Here is a 21,774-nt window from a genome sequence, read left to right on the forward strand (position 1 = left end):
ATCTATCATTAGGCATAACTCAAAGCTGTCCCACTGCCGTGAGGGAAATAATGCTGGTCACTATCTTTGGAGGAGTCGATTTCTATTTAGTAGCAAAACAGAGAAATGGGAAATCTACACTTTACTGTTAGTGTAGTCTACCAGAAGCATTATTTCAACAATAAATGTTAGGAACTCAATTCTAGGTGGATCATTTAACATGACACATAGTAGCACTCAAGTGGTATTTATTTAATGGCTCTTTACGGCCTCGTAAAAAAAGTGTGAATTCCTTGGCAGGGCAGAGAAGGTCCTTCGTGGCCTCCCACGTACTAGCTTTCCATCTTCTAGTCTGATCATTTTCCTTTACAACAGGTTAGCCACCATTCTTTGCCATGTTTGGTACCTTAAACTTTGCACATGCTGTTCCCTTACATGGAATGTCTTTGCCTTCCTTATCCACCAGCTTGACTCCTAATTCAGACTACATGTTACTTCTGTGATGTTCCTGCAGCCCCACATCCCAGCAGCTAAGTACTTCCACCTAAATTCCTTTATATGCATAAAGCATTGATGTTAAGTTATTTGTTTACAAGTCTGTCTATACAATACTGAGCTCCTGAATCATTTCCAATGCCTAGGACACCATCTAGCACATAATCGTCACTCTAAATGAGTGATTCAAAGTTTAAAAACTGTGCAAAGATGTTAAGAAAATGTATTTGTGCCAACATCACAGGTTTTCCTTGAAGAGAAAATTTACTCACAGGAATGGTAGAATAAGGTACGCAGAATACGAAACTACCCTTGTGAAAATATTTGGAAAATACTGAGAGAAAGATAGCCCGTAAATAATTAAGCAATAAAAACAGTAACAAAAAGGGTAACCAATACTTAAAGATCAATTCAATCCTTTTGCTTAATTAATTAAAATTAATTTTTGTTGCTTCAACTTCATATAAATTTGATGAGATCATTATATATATATTAGTAAAAACCTCATTGAAATAAATTATCAGAAACAGTTGGAAATCCAGGAGGGTTAATTGGTCATTAATGTTATAGTGAGGTTTTTTAAAAATCAAACTATTTTTAAGAAATAAGATCAACGTCAAAACTTCCTCTTGCTTTTATGAAATCTGGGACCACCTCACAATGATCAAAAATAAAATTCAGTATCCTCTCCTATATTCCAAGATGTGTTTTGAAAGCAGGAAAATTGCACTTTCAATGTCACAATGATTTAGTAATGGGGTTAATGGTTCTGATAAAAAAAATTAAAAATCCAAGAATGGAATGACATTTTAATAGTCATACAGGTTTTGTTTTTGAACTGTAGTAAATCATTAAAAGAAAACACATATAAAATATATAGCACAGACAACACTGAACACATTTCACACTAGCTAACACATTTCCTGAAGAGTCTTTAAAAAAAAAAAAAAACTGGGAGGCTCAGGCTTTTGCAGAAATAAGAGAAATTTAGTCTGAAAGGGGACACAGGTCACACTTGCAATGACAATAACGGCAGTAGAAAAAAATAATTCTTCTGAAGTTTTTATACACAAACCTCAAAGAAACACACAGTTCCTCGTGGCATCTCAACAGCGGGTCAGAAACATTTGTAACCATAGAAAGTTCAAGGGCAATTTTGAAACTTAATAATAAATGCAAAATTTGACAAGAGATTTGTGTACTGGAAGGGAACAAGAACAGTAAGTCAAGAGGCAGCCAGGCGTGGTGACTCAAGCCTGTAATCCCAGCACTTTGGGAGGCTGAGGCGGAGGATTACCTGAGGTCAATAGTTCAAGACCAGCCTGGCCAAGATGGTGAAACTCCATCTCTACTAAAAATAAAAAAATTAGCTGAGTGTGGTAGCATGCCAGTAATGCCAGCTACTTGGGAGGGTGAGGCAGGAGAATCGCTTGAACCCAGGAGGTAGAGGTTGCAGTGAGCCGGGACTGAGACACTGCACTCCAGCCTGGTGACAGAGTGAGACTCCATCCCAAAAACAAATAAACAATAAGACAAAGTGCAAAAAAATGCTACCTAAGGCAATGCTAGACATGAAGTAAGCCCCCAAAGAATATGAAAATATGGGAGGGAAGTGACTTGGCTCGCAGGTCTGTAAATTAAACAGTGGGAGGCAGAATGCCTACATTCAGTCTCAGCCTTGCCACTTAGCTGTGTGACCCTGGACAAGTCAAGAAACCTCTCTGTTCCTCTGTTTCCTTATCTATAAAATCAAGGTAATGACTACCTCACTGGAAGGTTGCGAATATCAAAAGTTCACGTATTTAAGCTTATACATTTTCTGTGGCTGTATAATTTATGATCATATTATCATCATTAGGAAGAGACGACTTAATAAAGACAGTGGGCTGGGATATAGAAGATTCAGATACAGTAGATTATTTGCTCAGTGCTAAGCTTATGTTCTCTGAGCCTCAAGTTTTGAAGCAGTCCCATCACTAACAGATGTTGCTTTGTCAGCCTTTTCTATACCTTCCAAGAGGGATGACTGATTTTTCTTCTTCTGTGACTGTGTATAGGCTTTTCTTAACTTTTATAGCACCTTAAACAAAAGGGTGGTCTCAGAGCAGATATATTTAAATATGCTAAAGAGTCTGTATTGGAATTCTTAAAACTTATTAGAATAAGTTTTAAACTTATTAAAACTGTATTGGAATACTTAAAATTCTATAGTATTGGAAAATACTATAATATTACTGGAGCTAATGCGTGGCCTCTGATAGGTCTCTTGATTAAGGCAATAGCATGTATTCAGAAAGCACAATTTAACCTTGGAAGCCTTGTTGCCTTACTAGATACTATCTAAAACCTCATCCATTATTTCCATTGCATACAATGTCTTTCAGAAACTACTTTGAATTGCGAATAGCATCTTTGTTATTATACTAGTTTGAGGGGTAAATAGTTGCTATTGTTGTTACTGCTCTTTGAATTCAGTCACAAAAATAAAAATTAGTTTTGAGGTTAAATGATTTTTAATCTGTCAGATTTTCAAAGGAATAGAGAAAACCTCAGTAGGCCTCCCAATACTTGGAAGGCAGCTGGCCGAGGACACTGGTCAGGAGGAGACTCAGCTTGGCACAGTCCACCTTGAATCTGTCACTGATTTCCCATGCACCAATCAGTGCAGCCATAAAGCCACAGTATGTTCAAGACAGAAATGCCACAGGGAGACTAGGGCACACATTCTAGGGTTCATTCATTTACACAACAGTTGCAGACACTGGGCCCCCCAGAAAGGTTTTGAACTGAAAGAAAGCCAAGAAAACCAATCCAAAATGTAACTGAAATGCTTGTTGCCCCTTCATATCTGACATACTAATAACTGTACATCCTCATAGAAACAAGAAAGAGGAAGAGGAAAGCTAGATATGTAAATTTCAAAAATAACAGGATGGATAATGATGGAAATTAAATAATCTACTCGTTAAAACAGTCTATAACAAAAAAGAATGCACAAAAATGGTCACTATCAAGTCTGTACACCAAGCTAACAACAAACAAAAGAGCAAATAAACAGAAGACAGTTCATTTTCAATAATTACCACGCTCATGAGTGAGGACTGAGGAAGAGAGGATAGTACATTTACAGTAGTCGAAAGAAAAGGAAATGGAGAAAAAGAAAAAAAAGTTGAGATTTTGCTTTTGTTCTTCTGTTTGTAAGGAAATAATACAAAATGTGTTAATCAGTTTGAGCAATTATTTTCTTGTGTGTTAAAGAATGCACATGTTAAATCAATCTCATTTTGAGAGATATAAAGAATTCTCACATCAGAATGGTCACTCTCACCAAGTTATTTCTGATTTGGGACTCAGAAATGTTATTCCAATTCACATCTGCCTGACAAAGGAAAGGAGGCTAAGGAAAATAAACCTGAGTGGTTGGTATTCCTTTTGGGAGCTGATATGAACAGTGACTAAGAATGACTAATGGATTTGTGGTCAGAGTCCCTGGAACATTAGGTGATACCTACAGGGGAAATGAAATTGATTTCTAATTCCAAGACAGGGAAGTCGGGCTTTGGACAGAGAGTTCGTTCATTTCTAGAGATTTTATAGCTGAAAATTGCTTAGGACTTTGGAGACATGGTGGAGGTAGGCAGGAGATGTGCCCTGAGGTTGGCAGTGGCTCCAAGTTCTCCAGATGGGCCCAGAAAACCTAAGTAAATCTCGAGAGGTACTGGGGATTTTTCTTCAAGCCCAGTCCTTCTGAACCTCAGGCCTAGAGGTTCCTCAGAGAACCTAAGAAGTTACAGAATGGTGTCAGTGATTTTTCTTTAACTGAGCAGCTAACTCAGCTAAGTTACCATAGGACTTATATTTGATGACTGGATTCATACATCCAAATGTCAAGCAGAAAATAACACAGAAGCCATGTGGTAGTAGGCATAAGAACAAAAAAAAATACATATAGATTAGTTAATCCTAAAATATTTCAGAGAAATAAACATAGACTACAAATGGCAGATGGAAGCAAAACTATTTTTGAAATAAGTTTAGTCCAATAAAAGACCCAATGCTCCAAAAGAAATAATTGACAAGAAGACATGTCCAAACCACACAAAACAAACAAAAACAGATAAACACACGGGGCCTGAGTAAAACTAGTTTAAAAATCACAAAAGAATAGAAACAAATCAAACCAAAAAATATTGAAGATTTTTTTTTTCTCAATAGATACTCCTAAAATCAAAGGGCAGCAATGGCTATTTCTGCTTTAAATGCATTGCATGCTAACCTTTCTAGTTTATACCAGCATGTATTTTAAGAGAGAAAAAGTCTAACATCATGTGCACAGAATTACTTAAGCACAGTAACTGCTCTTTTTACTTTCATCAATCTAGACTTGCAAACATGTATGGATATGGGGATCACTGTGCTAGAAGGGAGGAGGAGGTAACAGCAATGAGAGTAGACTGAAGGCTCTCACAGGATTACTGTTCTAAGGAAATAGGAGAATCTGAGAGCCTGCTTCGCCAAAGTGGCCAAAGAAAGTCAAACATTCAAAGGCTCATCCATGTGGTTTATGATTCCACAGAAAATCCTTTAATGAAGGATCTTGATCCCTCATTCAACCATTGTTTCTTATCAAAAACCCAACAAAGGGAAAGGCCACTGGCATCGGGACTGGCACTCAAAGGAGTTAATGACTGATGTGGAAGGTTGGTTTTGGGGTGTGACCTGTGTCCAACTATGAACTTTGAAATGAGTCATGTAAGCATTTCATCAATTTTAAAATAACTTCATATCTCCCTATTTGAAAGATAATTGATAATTGACTCATTTCAGGGAGAGAGGGGAGACAGGTGGCCCTTTTAATATAAGTAATTAATACCTGATCCTTCCTCCGTCACCATTCCAAGACCTTCAGCTTTGTTTTGTCGCTCAAATGCATTTAGGTCAAGGACACTGTAATAACAAAAAGAAAAACATTTAGAGAACTAACAGAACACTTTCTTTGTTCAGGAGAGGAAACATTTAAACACCACATATCTTGGAATATAAACCAAATGTTATCATACGTGGAAAACATGTCTCCATTCAATGCTTACCAACCATATTTTCTTAGTGGCAGACTAGCGTCTCCCCTGGGCCTACACTGAAATGATCCATGTGAAAGTCAAACATAAAGCATTCATAGATTTCAACATGGGGAGTACATTACAAAGTTAGCAGACATGCAGAAATAAAACTCTAATAATTAGGTTTTTGCAGTTAGAATAGCTTGTTACGTTCAATGTGTATCAGACTCCTTAGTCAAATGCTATCTGAATGATTTTAAATCTTAAAAAATCTAGAAAATGATGATCACAAATGAATTAATGATCATTTAGTCAAAAAAATGAGAAATGGCCTACAAGCACCCAAATTAAACAGAATTTTCTTTTTTAAAAATGCATACACAACTTATTTTCAAGTATGCAGAATATACATGAATTCTCCAAGATCCCTGTTTAAGCCTCGGGAAGGCTTTTTAAATTTTTTGTTATTAGAGACAGGGTCTCACTCTGGGTCTCAGGCTGGAGTACGGTGCTGTCTTAGCTCACTGCAGCCTCAAACTTCTGGGCTCAAGAAATCTTCCCACCTCTGCCTCCTGAGCAGCTAGGACTCCAGTACAGGCGTGTGCCACCATGCTGGGCTATTTTTTTTTTTTTTAGTCTTTTTGTAGAGATAGAGCCTTGCCCTGTTACCCAGGCTGATCTTGAATTCCTGGCCTCAAGGGATCCTCCTACTTCTTCCTCCCAAAGCTCTAGGATTATAGTAGCATGGGAAAGCTGTTTTAAGGCATTATTAACATTCTGTGAGTTATTAATTATGATATTATCAATACCCTAAAAACAAGATAGAAAACAGACACTGCTGATTATCCCACTTTAAAGTGTTGTTCATCATTAACTATTCTTCTATGTGTAATTATCATCAGAGTACAAAACAAATGCTTCAAAAAAATACAACCACCGAGTAGAACCCAAAGAAGGATGTCAGTCCTTACCTACATGACTGCATCAGGCCGGCCAGACTCTGAAAGAAGCCCACATCCTTTTTCTCCTTGAGGTAGTCAAGCATTTTCTATGGGAATTATAGAAACCACATGGACACTGAACACAAACCTTATTGTTTGATAAATAAATAAACAACCAAAACAGGCTTTCCATTCTAGAATAAAGACAGAAAATATTCACTGCATACAAATAATGCTATGTCATCTTTATCTCGAAGTAGGGACACACAGATCAATGCAAGACAGTTACACAAGCTTGGAATAAGGGAGTGGCCTCACACGTCACCACAAGCACCAAAAATGTTCGGGGGGTAATATTGCTCTTCATTCTCTTCTGGTCACTCTTTGAGTAATTTGGCAATTCACATACTTTAGTGCAAGTTAACTGGGAGGAAAATCCCCAGAGATGTTATTCACAGGTTTCCATACCAAAGTGATTTCATTAAGGAGTGTCACAGACCAGGCGTGGTAGCTCATGCCTATAATCCCAGCACTTTGGGAGGCTGAGGCAGGTGGAACATGAGGTCAGGAGTTCGAGACCAGGCTGACCAACAGAGTGAAATCCCATCTGTACTAAAAAATACAAAAATTAGCTGCGCACGTGCCTGTAGTCTCAGCTATTCGGAAGACTGAGGCAAGAGAATAGCTTGAACCTGGGAGGTGGAGGCTGCAGTGAGCGGAGATCACACCATTGCACTCCAGCCTGGGTGACAGAGCTAGATTCCATCTCAAAAAAGAAAAAAAGAAAAAAGAAAAAAAAAAAAACAATGGAGATTTCTGACTGCCATACGCTAATGCTGTAGGCAAAAATTCAGTTTCCATCACCATAGTCTCTAAATTGAAAGAATAGGAATCATTTGGCTATTAAAATTTTCTCCTTTGTTCTCAGAATAATGTCCAGAATCTATGGTCAAAATTTTGGTAAAACAGAAACGTAAAAAACGCTAAAGCAATGCTTTGTGTTGTTAGCTTACTATTACATAGCACAATGAAACAGCTATTTCTGATATGATTAAAATGTATTAGCGATTTCAAATATGCAAGTACATACAAGATGACAGAAAGCATGCTCAAAAGTTTAAGGAAATAAGAATATTGTTTTTCTCCAAATCTTGAAGAGCAGAATAATCCCTATTGTCACTGCTGTTCTAAAAAGGGCTCAGCTAAGCAGACAAAATTTTAGTAGTAATCTTTTTCAGATAGAAAAGGCAATATAAATGAAATATGTAAAAGATACATACACACAAAGTATATGCACTATGTATATAAATACACATGCACAAAGACAATATACACATAGTGCATGTATGACACACAGATGCACAAACACACATGTATATATGCACATAGACACAAAAACACATAGCCATTTATCGAAGGTGTGATAACTTTTGGTCAAATAAAAAAGGAGACACTTAATCATTGGTCTTTTCAAACAAAGGAATGTGGTTTACAGGGTCAAAGGAGTTGGTGGAATGCATATTTGAAGTTATAAAGGAAACAGACAAGTTCTGCATAGATAAGAAGTACACATTACAGAATCTCTCTCACTACTGTCTCTGGATCTAAGGACTTCTGAATATATATACTAAGTAATGAGGGTATTCTTAAGTAAAACATAAGCAAGAGACATTGTGTTTTGATAAATGTTTTGGAGAGATTGTTTTAGTTTTTCTTTTCTAAAAATTATATAATCATGCCGGGTGTGGTGGCTCATGCTTGTAATCCCAGCAATTTGCGAGGCTGAGGCAGGCAGATCACATGGTCAGGTGTTCGAGACCAGCCTGGCCAACATGGTTAAACCTTGTCTCTACTAAAAATACAAAAAAATTAGCTGGGCGTGGTGGCATGCACCTGTAATCCCAGCTACTCAGGAGGCTGTGGCAGGAGAATCACTTGAACCCAGGAGGTGGAGGTTGCAGTGAGCCAAGATCCTGCCACTCCACTCCAGTCTGGGCGAAAGAGCAAGACTCTTTTTCAAAAAAAAAAAAAAAGATATATAATCATTTACTCTGGTAACAGAACAAGCTGGTTACCCCTGCCAGGTTCCACAACCACATATTCAGAGTTTGGTATATGGACAGTGAGAGAGTGGTTCCTACCTCAGCACGAGAATTCATTTGACATGATGGAAGGCCACTCTTGATGTTTTCAGATATTGTGACATTATTTTATGTTTGGATTTGTCACACTATCACATAATTACTTTTTCCCTCTTTTGCTCTCCCTTGAGTACTGTGGCAAACTAAAATTGAGCCATATTTTACATAGAAAATTTAAAAAAATTACAACAAATAGTTCTTTACTATATGGTCCATTTGTTTGGAAAGTACATTATGTGAATGACTGAAAGATTTTACCTGCTGCACTGTGGAGTTCCCACCATTTAAAATAGCAATTCCAAGTTTCAAAGTAGCAGCTACCATTGGTCCAGTTTCACCTAAGAAATATAAAAAAGTAGTGTTCCTTGTGTCATTTCACCTTCTATGTTAACCTATTCTTCCTTCAATGCTGCACTTTTAAAATTATTATGCCCCCCCCCAGCAATCTGTATCATGGTGAAGGGAGATTGACGTATGTACCAAAAAATACTAAAACAATAATAATGCGTAATTTGGCATCAGCAGTTTTACTAAATTCTGTGTAGTATCTAAGAGCTGAAACCATATGATGATATGGAAGTGACAGAATAGGAAGACAATTGATTTTGAAATACTGAGACCTGATGTTATTGATTCAAAATTAATCATGTGCTTAATAAACATTAAAATATGTATGAGCAACTTAAAACTTTCTTTGAAGAAAATTTCTCTCCCCCTTCCCTCATCTATATTATATTTGAAGAACTTTCATCATTTTCATTGTATCACTTCTATTTTAATATGTTTGTAGTCTGGTTATTAAGCAGACTATTCTGAATTTTAAGTTACTGAGTAATAACACCAACTTTTATTTAGTGTATCATATTTTGTTTTTTCACTGTTCACCTCTATTTACCTTAGAAATAGAAATAATCTTCTATTTAAGGATAAGGGTGCCTAATAACAGAATGTACCAGCATTACTTTTCCATTCTATTACAAATTATATTTAAAATGTTTTCACAAAGAAGATCTTACGAATGTACAAAAAGTCATCTTGAAACAGCTAGCTACTGAGAAATACGCATATCAATTATTAAAAAAAGACTCTCTTTAAAATTCTCCAGATTTATATCGAGGGTCAGCAAGCTATGGTAAAATATGATAAATCACACATATACCAAAATGACAGCTTGCCACCTGTGTGTGTAAAGTTGTTTTGTCACATAGCCACCCTGTTTGTTTACTGATTGTGTCTGGCTGCTTCCATGCTAATAGGGCACAGTTGAAGAGTTGACAGGCTGCATAACCCTCAAAGTTGAAAATATTGACTCTGGCATTGCAGAAAAAGCTCGCCCACCCCCATTTTATGGGATAATTCTGCTAAAGTTTAGTTATAACATAGTTTCCAAAACTTAAAGAACAGAATAAAAATGAATCTGTATAGTAAGACTCTGAAAAAAATTAACAGTGGCCTCCATAAACAATGAGAGCTCGTATCTGTGAATAGGCTCCCGATACAGTCATGAACCAGAAATCCCAGGACTAAATGAGTCAGTGGAATTGAAATGAGGGAGCATTTTGTGAGCTACGAGGAAATCTGAAGAACAGACACTTGTGAGGGGAGCTTACGGAACCTTACCTTTGCTGGCACTGATCGTCTGCAGCACCATCTCAGCCGCGCCACGATCATGGAGTCGGGCTTGCTGGTATAGAAGCTTTTGCTTTTCCATTTCTTTTTCCTGAACACAAATCCCAACCATTTATGTTGAGAGTATCAGTAAGCACAGGTTTCTCTAGACCATATTTTTAGTCATCTCTTCATGTATGGGCTCTATGACAACATTATGGACCATTTCAACACCAACGATGTTCTTAAACAGATATTATTAACATATTCAACTCTTGGTTTTTTTTCCCCTTTACAGTTTGCTCGATAGACTTTTGGTACTGGCTTGTCAGCATGGATTGTTTTTTTCTCAATTTTAATGATTTGATTCATCCAAAGCCTGTATCACAGTTTTGAAGTACTGTACTTCATCACTGAAACTTGCACTTTCTGATTTATACATTTGTGCATAAGTTTGTCATGTTTTTAATAATCTCCCATGCTATGGCCATAACTTGATACTGCTCAGCAAATGGCTGGAGTTGCAAGGTATCACTGAATCACAGAAAAACATTAACTGAGATGTCTTGAAGTTTAAGCAAAATTGAAAGCTGATATGAATAAAAAGGTAGGCTTCAACGAAGTAGTGGATTTATGATACAGATCTCCCCAATCACCCCAAAGAATAAGAGATGCAATGTGCCTTTATATTTTGTATTCTCTGGTGGTAATAACGATACTGCATGGTGCTGCTGGAGCAATGGCTGGAGTTTATTCTTTTCCACTTAAGCTACCACTGAAAACATAAAGAAGAAAATAAAAATAAAATATAAAGGCACAGCGAGTTCAAGACTGGTATGACCATTCACTTGAGCAATCCAGTTCGCTGGAGAATTGAGACGGAACTAAGCAGTATAAGTTGCAGAATGAAAGTTGCATAGAGCCCTATGACAGTGAGTCCATCAAATGGCGTGGTAGAGAAGCTTAGTCAATGGGACATGAAACAGTCAATTAGTATCATGTCCATAAACACAACGGCCAAAACATATGTGACCTAAGAGCAGGAAGAGCTGCAGCAGAGGTAGCCAGAATGACAGCTTTGCTGCCATAAACTTTCCATCCAAAATACAGAAAATAGACACTGGAAGATGGAAGAGGTTTAAAAAATGAAGGCTTGCTAGTTACAGAATATGAGAAATAAAGTGAACTAAAAGGAGGGGTAAAATAAATGGGCTCAAACAAATGAAAAAAGAAACCTTTAAATCAAAAGCAACCAACACAGACATTTATGCTGTTACCAGAGAGTTCTCGCCGAGGCTGGCAAATTTGTTTCTTAAATCTTTGATAATATCGTGCTGCGAAAACAAAATTGATCAGGGTTTTTTTGTCACACTATAGTTAGCGCTCCTGTGGTTAAATTTTATGTTTTCTTAAATTATGTGATAGGCCTAAATGGAAGCAGAGAAAAGAAAAAAAAAAAGAGGCAGCTTTGCTTTATATGTAGCCATGCTAACATCTATAAGGTTTGCCTTCATGTTTAAACCTCTTCCTGTGAAGTCAAAAACAAAACAGAAACAGAACCACACAGACACACAAAACCATTTTGTCATTACGACACAGTTTCAGGAAAACTGAAAGAGGACCCTTTCGTCTGCTCTTCAGGTACTGTTTAAAACCGATGAGCAGCATTTGATTCTTCCTTTTAGACCCAACAATCTTTTACATTCCTCCCATTGCCAGAGCTCTATGTGGAACTTTTGCTTAAAGTGTAACCAACTCCTTTGGTGACAGAGTTTTTCAGTAAGAAAATGATAAGAAATGATTCGCTTATGAAACCGCCCTATCATTTTCATCAACTAAAGAGGCAAGGGAGTCAGGAAGAAGTTCTTCTATTGACCTAATAGAACACATAAAGACAGTCATCAGGAAACTCACAGAAGATGGAAGATGGCAACACGCCACACACTCTTGAGAAAAAACAAAGCAAAACAACAATTTGCCATTTGTGCTCCAGAAGTGGGAAGATCAGTTCAAAGCCCTAATCAGTAACCTCTTCAGTAACTGAAATCAACACATGAGGTATGGACCTTACAAGGACCAAGAAATAGGCAGGTTATCCAACTACCTTGTTTAAAAATAAACTCCCTGAACAGGTCACTCTTTTTAATATACATATATATAGCATCTAAATTTTAATAATTAATATTTTGAGGAAGATGATGAAAGTCATTAAAAAAAAAAACCAAAAATCTTTAGCCCAAAAGACATACTGATCTAGACACAGAAAAATACTGTATTTCATAAAGAGAGATCAGGTCAACCTCTCTGTTGAATTTCTTCTTGGTTGGACTGAAATTGGAAGCTCTCCCTTCAGGATTCTTTAATATTATTTCTTTCTAGTACTTTGTCCTTTGAGAACAGCTTCTGGGCATGTAATTTAGTCTGGCACTGGGAAATTTTGTTATAAATTAAAAAAATAAAACCCTGCAAGCTAAACCAGAAAATTTTCAGACACTAAGATGAATTATGTAAAAAGAATTTTTTAAACTGCAGATTAGCTTTTCTAAACAAACTGTAGATAGAACTTTTATAAGCATCTTAGGAAAATAACGTCTTGAAAGTACCTTTTCAAAAATAGAGTTCTCTGACACACCAGATTCTGCTTAAACTGCCTGAGGCTCTTAAATAAACACCACCTGCAGTTTAGTCTGCGTTATTTCAAGGTTACACAGTAAGGTGAGGGAAAAAAGAACAGTTCCAGAATTTAAATTTTCCCTTAGGCAAAACGTTCTGATTGCCAAGAGCAACCAAGAATTATCAGTGCATATCCTAATAAGCTCGCTGTGAGGTTTTTCAATGTCAAATGTGGCCATAAATCAGACCCATGATCAAATCACTGACACTGAACAGAAGTATTTTACATCAGGTTTTGCTTTGGCATAACTGAAGTTTGTAATAACACTGCTAGTATTACTTCATTTTGTCTAAGAGTGTGTCAAGCTTGTAACACTTGGGGAAACAAGTAGAAAGGCTTGAAGAAAAACAACTATATTTAGTTCTTCGGCAACTTGCTTTATGTGAGAAAATTTATCGAAATAAGGAGAATTACAATTGTCCCCTGCTCCTTGATGGAGAAACTATTAGATTGGTGCAAAGGTAAGTGTGGTTTTTGCCACCGACCTAATAGTAATGGAGATGAAACTATATTTTAAACCAGGGCAGCCTGGTTACAGGAAAGGAATTTACATGGTTTCTGAAGGTCCTGCCTTAGCTCCATTGACCTCTGGGGCAGCACTTGAGTGGGTCACAGGCTGAGCCTACCAAAGCTGTCATCTGTGCATCATACAAAATGAGCCCAACTACTTAGTGTGTTGTTGGTGTCGTTTAGTTGTTGTTGTTGTTTGTATTTCCACAACTTCAACAACTGCTGAAAAGGATTTCAAAATATTTTCCTCAGAAACTGTAGGTGGAAGCAACTTCTAAAGAGAACAGAAATATCCAGGAACAAAACTCTTTAAATTTCCCACTATTTAGTAATGTCATAAGTCAACATAAGATATTTTTAATTGGCAACTTAAATATAGTGATGATCTATACGGTGATGTTGAATATCAAATATTATAAGAAATAAAAAGACTGAAAAGTAGAAGATTTAATTGGATAACAATGGGGACAATGAAGGGGGTGAAACAGTACTAATAACTTGGCTTACAGCACAAACAGGTCAACTCAGACCCAGGAAGGTCAAAGGCATGGATAAGAGACACCTTCTCCACTTCAATTAATTTTTTTCTGTTGTATTCCAGTTCCTGAAGAATGTAGATTAGCCACATTTCTGTAGAGTTGACTCACAGTGATGGGGAAATACTAAGATTACAATTTTGTTTAAAACAAGTGGTTCCTAAATTCTTTTTTTTTTAATTGCATAAATGAGTCAGGCATAGCGGATCATGCCTATAACCCCAGTACTTTGGGAGGCTGAGGTAGGAGGATTGCTTGTGCCCAAGAGCTCTAGACCAGCCTGGGCAAATAGCAAGACCCTCTCTCTACCTAAAAACTAAACATAGCCAGGCTTCATGGTGTGCACCTGTAGGCCCAGCCACTTGGGAGGCTGGGTGGGAGAATCACTTGAGCCCAGGATTGCACTCCAGCCTGAGCAACAGAGCAAGACTCTGCCTCTGAAGAAATAAATGAATGAATCTACATGAAGTTTCCTAGAAGACAGGAGGCTTTCTTTGTTTTAACCACACCAGTACACATATACTGTACATCCAGTACAGTTCTCTGAAAACAGGTGTTCAAGAAAATTTGCATGAATAAATGACAGAATGAAAAGATGTGATATCCTATAGCTTGTGATCACAATTAATCTAAAATATTACAAATGTTATCTTTTTGTTTGAAGTGCTATAAAATTGGTAGCTTCTAAGTTTGTTTTTCAGCTCATGCTTAAAGAAGTCTTCAGAATTATACACATACAAACAATAATTAAATTGTGGGCTTTAGCTCATTTAATTTTTCATTCAAATCTTTCAGCATTATCTACTCTCTTTATTACTGATCTTTGAAACAGTGTAATAATCTTCTGGAACCTACTTCTTGATAGGATAAACAAAGTTTCTAAAGCTGTCTTTTTAACACTTTGTAAAAATGGAATCAAAGTTTTACTAATGTACAGAGACAAAAGAAACACTAAACCAGGATTTCTGATTATAACTGATTAATAATTGATTTAATGCTTGATTATGATAGCAAATATTTAGAGATGGTTATGTGACAATCAATATTCTGAATGCCTAATATGTACTTCAGTTAATGCACTAGAGGCTTTGAAGTTAAATATACTGTACAATGTGATTTTACAGCTTAATTCTTCCAATATTATATACACTTTCATTTTGGAAAACAGAATACTGTTTCTCAGGGATTCAGCATATTTAGAACTAATTTAAAACTATTTGAAAGCAATAAACTCAACTGAGTTGAAATAATTTTCTATTTCAGGATCCAGTTGTCACAGTTGACATTATACCACCCAAAGCTTAATTAACAAGCTTTAAAAAGGAAAGAATGAGTAACTCTAAAATCAGAAGTTATCAAGTTAGCAAAGTTAAGCTGACTTATCATTAGAGGGAATGTAGTATATTCTTAAATGCAATACTGATGTAAAACAGCCTTCATTTACCTACTAATTGGTTTAAGCTTTAAAAAGCAATAGATATACTGCCTTGAATACAGAAAGTACTATGCAGTTCTTTTTCTCCTAGCACAGCCCAACAAAAGAGAATAAGAACAAGAAGAAAACTTACGATCACTCAGAATACAAAGCTATGGTTAGGTCATGAGGGTACCGGAGTGTTGGACTAATTAGTGGGAAAATGAGAAGTTAGAATAACTTTGATCATAGACTGAATCACAGCAGCTCATTACTTGAATTTTGAAAACACACAGCCCGAGAAGCTCTAGTGTCTGTAAGTCTAGGTCCTCACAAATGGTTATTAAGCCTACCTCAAATCAACTCTTGAGAAACAGGTGTACTCTAAGTATTTCATACAGTCCCAAACCCCCTGCCTAGAAGTATCTCTCTAGCTGGGAAGAGGATTTTTCTGGAGACTGTCTAGAAAGATGTTACCTATGCATTTCTTCAATTCTTCCAGATACTTGGTACCCATTTTACGCTAATCCATCTTCAGGTAGCATCTGTACAGCTGGACTTTATTGTATAAACTGTCAAAAAATGATGTTAATTGAATGGTTGAGGACATTTTTTAGTCAGCCTGAGGGGAAAAAATGCTATTGAATTTTAACTTTAGGAATTTGTTATTTCCAGTCAAGAAAACTATATTTTAAATACTATTACATTTAAAATACTTAATGTTTTATGTATTAAACGTTATATTTAATAATGATGATATTGATATTTAAAATGGATTTTATGTAAATTATGATTATGTAAATTACATAGTGCATATTATTAAATTATATTATTAAATTTATGTAATTTCATCATGGCTTCTAAATTTATGTAATTTAAATTTATGTAATTTCATGTTGGCACCGAAATGTATGTAATTTAAATTTGTGTAATTTCATGTTGGCGCCTAAATTTATGTAATTTCATACGTAATTTAAATTTATGTAATTACATTTATGTTAAATGTGTGTGACTTCATGTTGGCTCCTAGAAAGCTTGGAGTCGAATATGCTGACAATCCACATCACACTGACAAGACGCCATGGCATGGGTTTCTGGATGAACCTATTCTTGGAAGGCCCTACTTTTTGTCTTTCAACAGCTTTTTTTTTTCCTTCAGCTTACTGTATTATGTATAATTCTGTGATTCTTTAAATACTAAACTAGGAAAAGGTGGGATACGTATGCATGTAGAGAAGACATTCTTTTGTTTTTGTTTTTTTTGAGATGGAGTCTCACTCTGTTGCCCAGCCTGGAATGCATGGCACAATCTTGGCTCATTTCAACTCTGCCTCCCAGGTTCAAGTGATTCTCATGCCTTGGCCTGTCGAGTAGACAGGATTACAGGCCCACGTCACCATGCCCGGCTAATTTTTGTATTTTTAGTAGAGGTGGGGTTTCCTCATGTTGCCCAGGCTGGTCTTGAACTCCTGATCTCAGGTGATTCACCCACTTTGGCCTCCCAACGTGCTGGGATTATAGACGTGAGCCACTGCACCCAGCCAACATTATTTTCAATAAAACATTTTTGTTGTCACATTCCTGTTCTAAAAAACATGAAGTTTGTTTCTTTTTCAATCCTCCACAAACGATAAAAAGTGATTCAAACGTGCATGCTTTTATCACGACTCATGCATTTAGAGGAACTGTTAAATTGTCCTTAAAAATGAAGAGAATTTATACCTGGATAGCAAACCACACAACTTTCAAAGGTGGATTTGATACCTGAGAACAGCTAGTTTAAAGCTCTTTGTTCAAAGAAGAGAAAGCTGAAACCTAGAGAGGTTAAGGTCACACAGCACCTGGCTGATCATCCAGGTCTCCTGTGTTGTGTGGTGCATGTTCACCATACTGCAGAAGTTTCTCTGTGGGCTTCCCTGGCTTGTTTTTAGCAGGGAAAGTGAAATTGATTAATTATATTAATTAGCAAATATTTAGTGATGGTTATATGATAGTCAGTGTTCTGAGTGCCTTATATGTACTGACTCATTTAGTCCTCATAACGGCCCCGTGAAGTAGATACTATAATTAGTCCCACTTTATAGACAGGAAAATTGAGGCTTATGCTCACACAGCTAGATGTTCAAGCTGGGATTCAAACACAGGGAGTCCATCTGAGTGTCTGCTCTTAATGAGTCTGCTGCCTTCCGTTGACTGTACCTAATCTGCTCATGTATAAACTTCAACTGAGATTATTTTAAAAATGACAACACATGAAGTTAAATTACTGTGCATGTGAAAAATGTACAAGCATATGTTTGATACATGTTTGTCTCCTAGTATCCTTGGGGGACTGGCTCCAGGACATCCTACAGATATAAACATCTGTCCCTTATATAAAATGGTGGAATGTTTGCCTATAACCTACATACATCCTCCTGTGTACTTTAAATAATCTCTAGATCCCTTATTATACCTAATACAACATAAATGCTATGTAAATAGCTGTTACGCTGTGTTGTTTCGGGAACAATGACAAGGGAAAAAAGTCTGTGCTTATTGGGTACAGAAGCAAATATTTTTTCAAATATTTAAATCCGTACTTGGTTGAATCCAAGGATGTGGAAACCACAAACACAGAAGACCAGCTGTATGTCTTCTATACAGACTGCTATTTTGGTCCATGTACTCATATGCATGAATTACTATATACAACATAGGGGGCTGTGCTTTCTGGGAATCTTCCTTGTATGAGGGCCAGGGCCCCCACCCCAACCTACTCCCTTCTCTCTAAGCCTTGGCCACTTGCCTTGCTTCTGAGCCAGAATGGCCCGAGAAATGACTGACACCACACTGTGTGCTTCTGAAAGCCCAGCTGCTACCATCACTACCACTCACCAAGGGGACCCCATGCTGATGATCAGGGAGAGACCCTGAACACTCAACTGGCTAGACCCAAGGTGGCTCTGGCTTCCCCAGTGGTTGCCTGGAAGAACTGGTTAGTATCAGCAGAAAGTATTAAGAAATTAACACTCTGTGACCAGTAAGCGACAGGAGATGTAAGGACCCTGCATCCTCCTTCCACAAGAGGCACTGCTCTGTTCTGTACTGAATATGGTCTCTCAGGAGGCGTCCCTCACAACTGAGCAACAAGCTGAAACTGCCAAACAGCTGCGATCAGCTCAAGGACACTTGATCTTACATCTGTCCTCCCTCATTCCGTGTATCGTCTCCCTTTTTCCCTCACTCTTCATTCCCTGGGATTGTAACACACCTTCCCCCAATAAAGTGTTAGCACGTAAGCTTTTGCCTGTGTTTTTTAGGAAATCTGAGCTGAGACATGAGATGATTACTGGAGATGCATAATTTTACTGTATAAAAATGTAGTTGGCAGATTGCAACTACAGTTGCAATCAGCATGAGTACTGGAGAACGCTGGTCATCAAAACTCCTTCCCTCTCTCCTCTCCATGACTCAACAGTATGAAAAGCAACTTTAAGGCTTTAGTCCATATTCTGGATACCATATAGCTTCTGCAGTAGGAACTAAAGAATTATAAATTTTCGTGATATAAAGAATAATTGTTTTAATATTTTATATCCATAGCTATATCTTTAACTTTTATGCATTTAAAAATTCTCTTTGCTAAGATTCAGAAAGACCTTTTAATTTAAAATGCTGTGTTACTATGAAAAGCACTAAATAAACCCATTCAAAGTTCAAATTACATAGCTATGGGGGTAGCATATCTTACAGCCAATTTATTCTTGTAGCATTGCCAGAACATTGTTTTCTATTGAAAGTTAGATTCACGGATGGGTCAGACAAAAATTTTTTATCGCTGGGGTAGTGCTATATAATATCAATCCTTAAGACATTTTTTACCTAAATTGGTTCTTCCATACTTAATGGCGCTTACTACGGGGTATGAGCTGGGTATTGGTTTGCGTATGTTAGCGGGTATCATGATTTTTTGTTGTGTCTCAAGTCCATCTGAGAGAATATGCTGGTTTCCTAAGTATTTATTACAGAATTACCAACACTGCCACAGGCATATTTAGTATTTAACACACAAGAAATTCTCTCTAATCAATAGCACAGAAAAACAGGACCTCAGACTCATCAGATAATTCATCTGTGAATTAGAAATTGGGCATTTGCCAAAAGGAAGATGCAGCTTGCCTAATATTCGAGAAAGATGGCCCAGAAGACAACTTAATACTCCATTCCTCTCGCTTATCTGAGCTTCACTGTCATTAATTTAGATTTTGCAGTAAACAATAAATCTATATTATCGTACCTTAATATTCCGAAGAAATGCTTTCACTAAATTATTTAATGCCATATGCTCAGATTTTAGAAAACAGCAATAAAAGAAGTAACCATCTAAAGAATGTTTGTGAGTTTTTAATAAAATCATAGTTAATAAATGTGATCTGCAGTATCAAAGCTCTTTGTTGATCTAGGTGAGAAAAAACAATTTTGCTCCAGAAAAATGATATTATTTGACTTAAAACATTATATTATTATTATTATTATTATTTGTCTTGGGAAAAATTAAGAAGCTAAATCTAGTATTCAACTCCAATAATTATCTTTTCAGGTAACTAGTAAAACATTTCTTCTCTTTCAATTAATATCGGCGTCTTTGTAAGATTTAACTGTCCTTTTTAATGCTTTTGATATGGATGTAGCTCCAAACCTAAAAAATAATTAACTAAATATGCAATAAAGTTATTCAATAAGTAATTATAGGAAAAGCATATTTACATACATTACAGGTGAAATAGGACATTTTGTAATCAGGTTAAATCAGGCAAGTTTTAATTTGACAGGATCATATCAATAATACATATCAAAGAGCTGGCAAGTATTTGGCCTGTCATTCCTCGTTCCTTGTTTTCCATGTTTTTTGAGCTTTACTGCATTCTTTATGGAAAATTTCCCTGTAATACCACTTTTCTTCTTATGTACCTTATTTCTCTTCTCAATTACTTTGTTGAATACTTTACAGGGAAAGAATTTAAATAGAAAGTGTAGCAAATATTAATAATCAACCAGGGATAGGGATAGAATTCAATTGTCATACACTTTATGTTATTTCCAAACTTACTTAATATAATTTGTTATGAAAATTATTGAAACTGACAGCCTTTCATATTTATTATAACTTATGTGAATAATTCCACTATTAGACTATGCCTAAATTATGTCAAACAGACATCTCCATGTAAAAAGTATGGTAGATTACTACATTTACAAACAAGAAATTTTTCAGTGGTTTTGTTGGCATCACATAACCTCAGAGAAGAATATCTTTATAGGGAATTAATTATACATAACCCTGCTTCTCAACTTTGTAATATTTCATACTACTTACAATAGTATTTTGTTGAGAGTAGCATGTTACATAAATTAGGTGTAAATTATAAATTACAGTCCCAAATCTCATGGAAATCACTTAAAAAAAATCTCATTAGGAAGTGCAAACCCCCAAATCTGGTGTCCTGCATTACACCCACAAATGTGTTGCAATTCCCAGCACTTTAAAAGTCTGTCTCTTGCTGAGACCGTCATACCTGCTGGTCTATATTCTCTATTTTGGGATTAATTGCCAGATTTCACCATCATGTGAACTTGTCCACTATTCTAAATTCAAAGGTAGCCCTTTCTCTCAGGTCATGCTCCGTATCTCATTTGATTTCTCATCTTTAATCTGGCCTGAATCCTAGTGTCTAAATGCTAAGATTCCACCACTAGTCTTCTTTCAGACTTCTTTTCTGAACAAGGAACCTTTCTGATGTCACTCAATTTGACCCTATTTATCAAACTGTTTCTCTGAAGCTGCATTCCTCTTTCAAAGTAAAATGGTTCTCTTGACTAACAACACCTTCTCCGTCATCCAGGCCCATCATACAACTATCAATACATTCTTGAGGCATTAACTTTTATGCTACTAGGAAATCAGTTCTTTACTTGATGTTAGGAGTCCCTTCATGTTTTCATGCCTCAACAATTCACAGAAATTTTACATGAAATAATTAGTAATAAAAAATCAAAATCTACCAAATTATTATTATACATATTATTATCTATTATTTAAGCCCATAATATATTATAAAATGTTAGGTCTGTTATGTGCCATTAACCATGATATCCATCAGATCAGAGCTGCATCTGATAGTATATGCGTGATTTACATTTTGAAATTTACAAGGATGATGATACAAGAATATATTCCTACAACCATAATAGTGAGTTGAAAAAATAAAAAAAGAAAGTTTTAAATAGTTTCTTTGGGATAGTCTAAAATTCATTTTGGCAGCAAATACTTCACTTTTTTTTTTTTTAAACTCCTATTAATGGTTGTAGGAAAATTTTCTTGTATCATCATCCTTTTAAATTTCAAAATGTAAATCACGCATATACTATCAGAT

General features: G+C 36.2%; 1 protein-coding gene across 12 annotated transcripts in view; it reads right to left on the reverse strand.

Annotated features, from left to right (window-relative positions):
• RYR2 (ryanodine receptor 2) overlaps nucleotides 1-21,774 on the reverse strand; it is a 784,407-nt gene that overhangs the window by 68,282 nt on the left and 694,351 nt on the right. For all 12 annotated transcript variants that reach the window (XM_032242431.1, XM_032242430.1, XM_032242419.1 and 9 more), the window contains 4 exons: nucleotides 10,237-10,336; nucleotides 8,875-8,954; nucleotides 6,506-6,582; nucleotides 5,348-5,421 (listed from right to left, as the gene is read on the reverse strand). In XM_032242431.1, coding sequence (XP_032098322.1) covers nucleotides 5,348-5,421; nucleotides 6,506-6,582; nucleotides 8,875-8,954; nucleotides 10,237-10,336 — 331 coding nt within the window. The remainder of the gene's footprint in view (nucleotides 1-5,347; nucleotides 5,422-6,505; nucleotides 6,583-8,874; nucleotides 8,955-10,236; nucleotides 10,337-21,774) is intronic.

The sequence above is a fragment of the Sapajus apella genome, unplaced genomic scaffold (assembly GCF_009761245.1).
Source record: "Sapajus apella isolate SASKATOON/1434 unplaced genomic scaffold, GSC_monkey_1.0 scaffold49, whole genome shotgun sequence".
Classification (NCBI taxonomy): domain Eukaryota; kingdom Metazoa; phylum Chordata; class Mammalia; order Primates; family Cebidae; genus Sapajus; species Sapajus apella.